A 10765-nucleotide genomic window follows, 5' to 3' on the forward strand; every position below is an offset into this window, starting at 1 on the left:
CCTTTAACAGTACAACTTAGGTATCGTTTCATATCAGTACATCTTATTTTTTCAAGAAACAGTGTTAAGCAACATAAATGAACAACTACTAAAGCAGGAATAGCCTCCCAAGGACAGGGCCTACCCTGCGGACCTGGGCTAGAGAGCACTCACCCGAAATTCCATGACATCCACAAATGACTGGTAGTAGTTGGTGAGAAATCTAACTATCTCAGATTTTTCCCGATGTACTGGTCCTAAATGTTGCTGAGAGAAACACAAAACAAAATGAATTTTTCTAAAAAACACAAAATAAGAAGACAATTGGTCAAAGTAACCCAAGAAGAATAGGGGTTATAAACTAAAACATTCTTAAAGAGGCTTGAAATACACTGACAGACGAAGTTGGAAAATCTCTTGAAACAGACGAGATTCTCTATCTAGGTAGGATGGTTGTATACGATCCTGACTAGATAGAGTGCTAAATGAGAAGAAATTTCAAGGCCCCTTTCAGGCAAAGAGGTTTACTATTTATATCAAAATCAAAAAAAGCAGAATGAGAAGATGGTACAGATCAGATGGTAAGAAATCTAGGGCTAACATTTAACAAGGGAGAAGTAAGGGATATGCCACTAGATGCCTAAGTCTAAGACAATAGCAAGGAAACACTGAGTGCAAAACAGGAAGAACAATAAAATCTATACACTCTGCTGGGTTGTTAGAGCTATCTTCCTCCACAAGAACAAAGCATTCTCATGAATCTTGCAATGGAGAAAGGGGCAATGCTTTCCTCCAGCTCACCCCGGGAGAATCCCATTCTACTTCAGAATTCTCAAGACTACAACAAAGTGAAGACATGCGGTCGAGCTTAGGAAAACTAAAAGAAGGCTACTCCATCCTCTGCCAAGTTCAAAGAGAGACAGTCAAAAGAGGAGAGTTTGAGCCATCCAAGCATAGAGTTATTTCAGAGAAAGGAGGGAAGAGGGATCACATTCTCACCGTGCTGTTTCGGACGTCTATGGTGGGAAATTTCTTGTTGATATACTTGAGAGATGATTCCATGGACTTTTCCAGTAAGAAAGGTGGCTTGGATTTGGGGTCTGAACAAGTCTGAACAGATAAACCACACTGTATTTCAACCCCTCCTCCTGCCCCTCAGAAACATACCTCTTCCTGCATCATTCATTCTCATACAATCTGTCTTAGGAAAAGGGAATCTGGGAATTAACTACAAAAGCATAAGAGCAGGTCAGGAACGAGTTCCAGGACATTAAGCCAACTATCAGAAGAGCTGAATAACCTGGGGATCTTGCTTGCCGGGGAAAGCTTAAAGTCTGCTTGGCCCTAGCACAAAGAGGAAGCTCCCTGCCCCCGCTCCGCTGAAGCCGGAAGGAGTGAGACCAGCAGCTGCTCAGGACTTTGTGGGAGACTCAGTGTCACCATTATGTCCACTAGACAAGTATCTCATCCCAAAGGGCATATACAGGAGACATGGGGCCAGAGAAACCTGGTGATTTGTCTTATTACAAAATGAACAGAAGTTCCCTCTCCTAAGTCCCCTATTTTCTCTTCCAGAAACTCCCTACTCCCACCCCTGTCTCCACCTCTTCACTTCCCTGGGCCCAGCTCCAGCCACCTCTTGCCACCAGCTTCTCCCAGTTCCACAGTTCCCATCCTAAACACACACGTACACAACCACAGCATGAACTGTCCCAGACTCTAAGTACCTCAGAAGGCACTTACCCTTTTTTTATCTAAATATCATATCTATTTTTTCCTTTTAGGGGAGTACTTCCATGGGAAAGTTTTTCCCAGAGACCCAACTTTGGATATCTGCAGAGTGTGGGGGATCAGCAATAAACAATAAGACCCAGAATCCTAGACCCCAGACCTTTATCCAAGTGACTCAGAACACAATTATTTCCCACCCCAGCCCTACCCCCACACCCAGCAGAAAGCAGACACTCTCATTGGGGCGAGAATCATACCTAGAAAGGCGATGCCCTGAAAAAATGCCTCCCTTTCCACCTCCCAGCACTGGCTGGCCTTTATAATCAAGTGACTGAAGGCCAGTTAAAGCAGCAGGAGAAAGCAGGCCTCGGGGTTCCCTGCCCTACTATTGCTGGAATGATCAGTACTAGTCTAGTTGCTCATACTTACCTTCTTGATGTTATACATACGGATGAGAACCCCTTGACCCCGATCATTCAGGATAGTGAGCTTCTCTGCTAATTTATGCTGGTAGGCCGAGGTCAGAGACATGATGACCACTGAGAGAAAGGAGCGCCCAGACAGCAACGCCTGATCTCCCCAAACACTTTCAGCTTGGGTGCTGACACTTTCTGGGCGGAGGCACCCAGCCTGGTTGGTGCGCTGGTCTTCCTGTTGTCTCTGCTATTGGCTCATGGGTGAAAGCAGTCATTACGGCTCACAGGCCCTCAGAATCTTCTTGTGCTTCCTCTTGCACACTCAGCAGGCAAGACTTCCTCTTTCTAGCTGTGTAGCATTTTTGGTAAGACTGTGAAATGGGTGGAGGAGGGGGGAGGGATAGGCTTTCAAGGCTCTTCACAGTCTGGTACCAAACTTTTTGGCCTCAGCCCTCCACTAGTGTCCTATTACAAAGATCTACACCAGACAAATGAGCATCCACCACCCGATTCCCATACACCTTTATACTTTCCCTCTTTAATATCCCTATCAGGAATGCCTATGTTATCCTCTACTGAACCTTAGGCCGATCCATCTTTTAGGGCCCAGATCAAATCCTAACTCCTCCTAATTACCCCACCCAATGTCAAATATTATCTATAACATTGTAATCCTTGTTATATTTTTAAGTGTATGTCTTATCTTCTCCAACTACATCATTAGCTGCTTAATGACAGGAATTGTATCTAATATTTCTTTATATCCCTCACAATGCTGTATTTCAGTGATTCTCAAAGTGTGGTCACATTAGCATCACCTGGAAACTAGTTACACATAAAAATTCTCAGCGCCCATCCCAGACCTACTGAATCTAAAACTGGGGTTGGATCTAGCACGCTGTGTTTTAACAAGCCCTCCAGATGATTCCAATGCACTCTCAAGTTTGAGAACCACTGCTCTAGTGCAATAGTTCTTAAAGATGCTTAAGAAACTGAGATCAATTCTATCCCCTGAGATTCAGGATTGGTAGGTCTGCAGTGGGGCCTAGAAGTCTGCATTTATAAGTACCCTAGGACGTTTTGGTGCAAATGTTCCATCAGACACATGTTAAGAAACACTGATCTAGAATACTACCTCTTGGACACAGTAGCCACTCAACAAATACACAGATTTACCTGTTGAATTATTCAGACTAAATTGGGAAATAGGCCCCATGAAGAAGAACCAAATTAACTGAGATTAACAAGGAGAAATTAATAATAGACTTTAAATCTTAGAAGGCTGGATGAATTTTAGCACTAAAATTTTCTTGCCATTCCAACCAGGCCTTAACTCCCTAACTCAAGAAAACCACCTCGCTTTCAAGTTTCTTTCTAGGCAAAAAGCAGAAGATCCTCAGAAAAATTCTAAATCAGAGTTGTCTTCATATTGACCTCCTTTCCAATACCTTTTCCCCACGTTTCAACCATTCCCACTTTCCATACCCAGGACTCTCACATTGTCCCAGTAAATCCTGGGACAGAGGGAGAGGAGAGCTGATTAGCATTATTATTTGAGGAACTTAATATGTTTGCTCCCAAGAGAATGTATTTTTTAAAGAAACAAGAAGACCGAAATGCTTAACACATGACATTTCAAACATCTCTAAGGGAGACTTTGCATTTTTTGGAAAAATAGAATCTGCCTTCCGGTTTATTTACTGGATTGTGTCCCTAGAAAGCAATGGGCCTCACAAAAGGTGATATTGGTCCTGAAGATATGAATCACCTGCTGTTACCAAAGAAACGTAGGTTCTACTAACAAGATTTGTGGGATTTCTATTGGTCTTTCACCTTAATGGGGGCGAACAAAGAGCAGGCATCTTTATTCTCCCCCAGCATCTAAGAAGCTGAGCAGCAGTACAGCAGCCTTCTTACAGGTTAGTATAGTTCTACTAGATCTTTCTCACTTGCATTTCTTATCTTCATCCTAAAAGTTTTGTTGAAGACCCTCCATACCAAGTCAATCTTATTTTCTGCTGTCCCCTAATACGTACTCCCCAACCTAGTGGGGAGTGTGCCATGTTCATTTCTGCCTTTCTCACTTCTATATGCTTTCCCTCGTGCTGACCCAAATCCTAGTCAACCTTCTGGATCTACCTCAAAATAGTCCCAAGTCCAGGCCTCGCTGAACTCCTACAGTTTGGTCTAGACCACATATTTTACATCTAAATCAGGTTTCACTTTTAATTGCCCATTTCATATTATACTGCCTCCTCAGCTGAACTGTAAGATTGCTGGACCCTGGAAACACTTATTTGCCTGTGCTTGGTATAAAGGAAAAGCCTACATTTTTGGCATCAGACAAACTTTGGGGCTCAAATGTAGTTGAGCACAGCAGGCTCAGCCTTATGACTTAGAGGCTAAGAGGTCAGGTTCTGGAGCCAGATAGCTTGGGTTCACATCCCAACTCGATCACTTAGCAGCTCTGACTCAGTTTCCCTGTCTGTAAAATGGAGATATTGATACTAGTTCCTCTCTCATAAGGATATTTTGTGTATTAAATAAGTTACTACACGTAAAGTGATGACCTAGTTATTACAATGTACCAGATATTTTAAGTGCCCTACATGTATTACTTCAAATAATGTTAATAATGGTACTCAAACACTTACTAGCTTTGTAACTTTAGGCTCTCTCCACCGAGTTGGTTTTCTAATCTATAAAATGGTGGTAATCCCTCATACAACTGTGGAAATTATTACTATATGAAATGCATATGTAAACGTATGGCCCAAGACTGGTACTCTGGATTAGGAATGCCAAAAACAAAAAATTTTGACTTTTTTTTTTTTTTTTTTTTTTTTTTAGTATGTAGTGAGCTTACATCACTTTCTGTGGAATTCCATTTGGCATCTCATAAAGAAAAAGGCCAGGTTTAAAGATGGGACTAATCATGCTGGCTGGTATACTCTAGAGAATCTTCACTGGAAAGATATGCAGCAGTTCCTCCTGGAAACTCGAGAAATCCTTCTAAGCGTAGTTTAATTACCCCAGAACAGGGCCTAGTAACCCTGGCTACAAATCGGAATCCCCTGTGGAACTCTTTTAAAGCCACAGTTAGCCAGACCCCATTCATGAAGGTTCTAATCCAATAGTTCTGGAGTGAGGCTAAAGGACCTGTTACTTTAAAACTACTCAGGGATTCTCATGCACAACCAGGATTGAGAACCACTTCTCCAAGACTTAACTATGACATCAAAAACTTCCAAACCTCTGAGAAACCATAGAACATATGGTGGGAGAGGAAGAACTGAGTAGCTTGCACAGAAAGCTGATTCACATCACTTAACTGAAAGGTACTGTGCCTTCCCGCTCCTCAAACTTCAGCTATTTGCCTTGTTTTGCCATACAAGATTGTCTTCCTCTTCAAGGGACACTTCCCTTTGGATTCTTGAGAGACACTGCTTCAAGAATAAGGGAGGTCTCAAGAGCCTTCAGACTAGGTTCAAGTGTCAAGGTTAGAATACTCTCGCCAAGTCTAACACGATTAAACCACACAGTCTTGGCCTCTCTACATAGGATATTCAGCTATCAATAATTAGGTGAATGATCCAAGGTCACCAATTCTCACTGCCTATTCTGAATGAATAGGCCTTCATCGCTGCCATCCTTATGAATCTGGTCAAACTTCATACTTTTCTAGGCTGCTGGCTAAAATAAGGGTTTGGAGTTATCTAAAGGCTACATTTAGATATTAAAGTTCTTTTTCCATTATCTTTACATCTAAAGATAACTATACAATATTGGATTATACGCAGCCTTCTATTTTCCAGAGAGCAAATTCACTTCATATTAAGTGTTCATGGCACGGCTCTAATATAATCATTAATATGCAGTGTAAGCTTTAAAGAACCACCGTGGCCTGTGTTCCTGAAACGTATCTGAGTCTAAATCCCTGGACTTAATCACCTAATGCCCTCAGGAAAATCTGACATTTAACTGTCTAGCTCTGTGCCCTTTGTCTATGCCCTAGGCATGATGCAAAGCAGAATTGAAATGGGCTTTTCTATCCCTACTGCGTATGCTAGTCTGCCTTGATCTTTTCTCCCCCCAACAGACCATGCTGTCCCTGCTTTGCAGAAATCGCAGCTGTAGCTGTTACCTGGAAATTTGGGAGTCCCTGAAGTGAAACTCCGCTAGGATAGCTCAAGACAGCTAGCCATAAGGGAAAGTAGGCCTCCTATTGGCAGTAAAATGCGGCAGATTTGAGATGGTGTATTCTTAGTTCACTTCTAGGAGTCTTCATTTGTTAATACCTACAACTTGAGAGATTTCAGACTGACATTCTCAGATAATTATAAGGTAGCCCGAACCTGAACATAGTACTGTTCATTCTTCCAATCCCCTCTCCCCAAAAGCGTCTGTGCTGACCTATCTGACAAATAGCATCCTCGTTTGGCAAAGAGCTTAATTTAGATAGGTTTGGTGAAGAGATGGGAGGGAGCAATGCTGAACAGTGAGGGAACCAGCTGCCCCAGGCTTGCTTTCTCCAGCACTCAAGCTTATGGTGTTAAACTTCATCTTACCCGACTGCTGTGAGTTTTCCAAGAAACCCTGCCTGTTTAATACTCTATTCGGGGGCAAAGCACTCTAGTAAAAACAACCTATAAGACAAAAAAATATGTACAAATGCTAATTTTTGGTCTTCCAAGGCATATAAGCAGCGAATTTCTCCTATTATCTAACTGGCTAGGCTATTGTGTTAGTGATCCAAAATTTTCATAGGTAAGACTCAAGATACCCATATATTTCACACCACTCTTTTGAGAACAGAAAATAGGCCTACGTCAAGACTACTGATCTTAAATGTTGATATTTTCTTTGCCAACCCATGCTTCCTGCTATTTAGGCCTCATGGAGCCAGAAGCCATAGAAATATGTCCTTACGACCCAAACCACAGGATGCCAGCCAGCAGGTTACAGTACCACCTGGCAGCATGTAGAAAGGTAAGTTTTCCTGATAAGAACTGTTAGGTCACTGGAGGGAGAAAAGTAAGCTCAGACTATAAAAGTTTAAAGACTTTTTTAAAAAAAGAACAAACTTCTGACCACACGTAGCATCTGGCAGTTCTTCATGTTGAATATGGTATGTCTTCAGCACTCCCAGAAAGGAATGGAAGGTGGAATACAGGCAAAACCTAACAGCCATTTAACAAGAACTTTTTCCTTCTAGAAAAATCCAAAGATAGCTAAAAAGATGGCTAACTGCAAATATAATGCTTGTCATGTGGTCCCAATCAAAAGGCTCAAGGAACATGAGGCTAACTGTATCAACAGAACTGCTATAGATGATGGTAAGTTTTTTATTTGGGGGGCAGATAAGTGACCATCAAGTTATATTGTCCCCTGCCCTCCATGTTTTATAGCCATGGAAGTCTTAGCCAAATGAGAGAAATAAAAAACAAAAGGAAGTTTCTACTCTGTTTCTATAACTTCTGGTCTGCTTTATTTCAGAGCCATTTCACCTTCCAAACATTATTTCTCCAAGTTTGGAACCAAATGAAAAACTTGCTAATGCTGCCAATCAGATTCCTGACCCTGACATCTGGAATGTAGGTGAGCAATGGTGAAACAGTGGACATAGTCCTAAATGAAGGCTTGGACTCTATGTCCTTCATAGCTAATAAGGACTGCAGCCCTGAATAATTAAGTCTTGATACTCCTCCCACAAAATCCTTCACCAAAACAATCAAAATAGTAAATCTGGAAATTTCATCTGTCTCGAGATGCAACCCAGTAAAAAGGAGTCTAATTAAAATCTAAATTCACTTACAACAGTTAAAAGATTCTTCTTATCTTACAAATACCTGGTCACTTTCCATAGGAAAAATTACTGGTATAATACTGAAACTTGTAATCTGAAAGGTTGGGATTTATCCTATCTCAAGTGACATCCTTGCTCTAGGATGCCGTATGTTACAGTGGAGAACTCACTAACTTTTCAGTCAGATCCAAGGTCAACTATCTGCTCTGGCCTTAAGAAGAAGTTACTTCTCAAACACATCTTCCTCATCTATAAAAGGAATAATATCTACCTTATAAGGTAGATCAATATTAAAAATATGTTAGAACAATGCAAGCTCTTTTAACAGATAAAGTCCAAATTGTGTTAATATCATGGTTTAATACAACAGAAGTTTTCCTTGTATATAATCCCAATGCAAGTCTTCAGTGGGGTGGTGATTCAAGAACACAGGTTCTTTTCATCTTGTGACTGTCACCTTCCACACTTGGCTTCCCAGCTGCCACAAAGAGAGAATGGAGAAGGTGCAGCTGCCTCTTAACCACCTCAGCCCAGAAGAGAATACTTCCACTCACATTCCAAAACTAGTCACATGACCGTACCTAAATGTAAGGGCGGTGGGAATGTCATCCCTGGCAGAGCGGCCACTTCCCAGTAACAACTATGGAAGGGAAACTCAAATCTCTGCTGCCAGCTGGCCTTCTCCACAACAATGTAGAAATGCTTAGTACTTGTTATTTCTTCTTGCTTTCTTTCTAGATAACACACATCATTCTTCATTTGTTCTTAAGACATTTGCTCCCAAAATGCTGGTTTGTGAAAGGTAAGATAAGTCATCTTATAGAAGTTATTGGAATAGAGAACTGAATACCTTTAAGTTGGACTCTTAAAGTGAGATGGCCACAAGGTCCTAAGTGTGGCAGATGCCTAAGCTTTCATTACAAATTTTAAAAGAGCTGTATTCATGGGCCCTGAGTACTTCCATTCCCTAAGGCTCCACTCAGGACTTGAACCCATGAAGGACTTAATTACACAAGGTTCTTGATTCTGTGTAAGATTTTCAAGGAATAAAAAACCAATTCCTAAAACTATGAAGAGAAAAGAATTAGTATACTGTACTGAACCAGATCAGGATCCCCAACCAAACAAGCTTGAAGGGCACATCCAGGAGTTAGGGGAGCCATCAATGAAGTTACCCACCACATACACTGGGGAAGGGAAGTGCAAAGGAACTACATAAGGCAGAAAATCACACAAAATCAAACACAAAATAGGATGTTTTCACACAAAATAGCACAAAATCAATAATTCCTAGTCTGACATTTAGTAATATCAACTATTTTTGATAAAGTAGCTTTAATCTCCTAGAACTAGTTATCTAGACTAATTCTCTAGTTCTGGTTTCCAACTAACTTCCCTCTTTTGGTCATCTCCTACAGTGACTCAAGAGACATAAAAAAAGAGACTATGGAGGATAAACATCCAAACAACTATAAGTCCTGGAGAAAAGGTAGAGTAACTTGTTAAACTAATATCGTAGTTTTAACATATATTAACATAGTTCTTAACACATTAACATAGTTTTAACTTATATCACTAATGTTCTATTCTATATCTTCAAAGATTCTTAGACAAGATTTTTTCTTTAAAAAATAAACATATCATATTTTCTATTCTAAGTCCTCTTTCCCTCCTTGAAAGAATGCAGGGAAATTCCTAATGGCTTTAAATTAGACTCTAGAGAAAGAGCTGTCTAGAACTCTATTTGAAATGCTACTCACACACATCAAGCTTATGTCTTCCATAAAAATACTTGCTATCAAAACGATACTACCTCAATGTTCTCTTTCTACCCATAGGTCAGAAAAACTGATGGAGTTGTGGATTAAAGAGCCAGAAGATGGAAGATTTATTAAAATCTTTTCAAAACTTTGGGGAAATCTTAACTGTCAAGTTTTAGATAACAACTCTGATCATTGTTGGCATCTTAAAATGTTTTTATTTAAATAAAGAATATTTTTCCTATGACAAGCTTCATTTTGCTTTTTATTCTTCCTTGTTTTTATATCCTCTTTGTCAACCAAAAGGCTAGAAGGCTTATTTGCCTATTCCCCTTAGTAGGGGAAATACAGCCACCATGTGGACTAAAATGCTATTCCTTAACTAGGTTCGTTATCCTCCAATTTTTTCCTCCAATTTTTTCCTCCTATCTCCAAGTCATTTACTGTCTGACCATGAGATTAACCTTCTTCAATCAATTCTCTCTGCAAATTTTCCATGCTTAAAGGATACAGTTTTTATGACAAGCTGAGTTTGAAACATGGCTCCAAATCTACCGTCCTAACTCGGTAGAGGTCGGTTTATTCCCATCTTAAACATGCCTTTTTCATTCTGTCCATTTTAAAATGTCACCACCCCTTGCCCTTCAACCATTCAAATCCCTGTTCTAGCTTTTTTTTTTTTAAGTCCAATTCTTAATCCTCACCTCATTTAAATCTTCCCTGTCTCCAACCTCAACCACACCCCAAACCTTCACCAGGGAAGTCAGAATCACATGTTGCTCTGCATTTGCTACACCACTAGCCTGGTGCTGTGCATCTAGTAGATATTCAAATATTTGGTGCTTAAACTGAACCACGACCCAATTTATAACAGGCCAAAGTTAGTTCCTCTTAAGCTGTAATTTTTTATTGCAGCTAGCTAATCCTTTTAAAATAATGACTTGGGGTTTTTGCTAGTTTACTGATTAGTTCAGGTATATTTAAACTTACAATTAAAGTGGAAGTTGTAGGGGGCAGCCGGGTAGCGTGGAGGTTAAGTGCACATGCTCTGCTTCAGCTGCCTGGGGTTTGCA

At 40.5% G+C, this 10765-nt stretch overlaps 1 protein-coding gene across 1 annotated transcript in view; it reads right to left on the reverse strand.

Moving 5' to 3' along the window:
* The window catches only part of NCKAP1L (NCK associated protein 1 like), a 39855-nt gene extending 37547 nt beyond the window's left edge, over positions 1-2308 (reverse strand). Inside the window, exons 1-3 of the mRNA XM_058558062.1 lie at positions 2140-2308; positions 979-1089; positions 154-246 (exon numbers count right to left, since the gene is read on the reverse strand). Of these exons, the coding sequence (XP_058414045.1) occupies positions 154-246; positions 979-1089; positions 2140-2241 (306 nt within the window). The 5' untranslated portion in view covers positions 2242-2308. The remainder of the gene's footprint in view (positions 1-153; positions 247-978; positions 1090-2139) is intronic.
* Positions 2309-10765: the final 8457 nt, after the last annotated feature.

The sequence above is a fragment of the Diceros bicornis genome, chromosome 17 (genome assembly GCF_020826845.1).
Source record: "Diceros bicornis minor isolate mBicDic1 chromosome 17, mDicBic1.mat.cur, whole genome shotgun sequence".
Taxonomy (NCBI): Eukaryota; Metazoa; Chordata; class Mammalia; order Perissodactyla; family Rhinocerotidae; genus Diceros; species Diceros bicornis.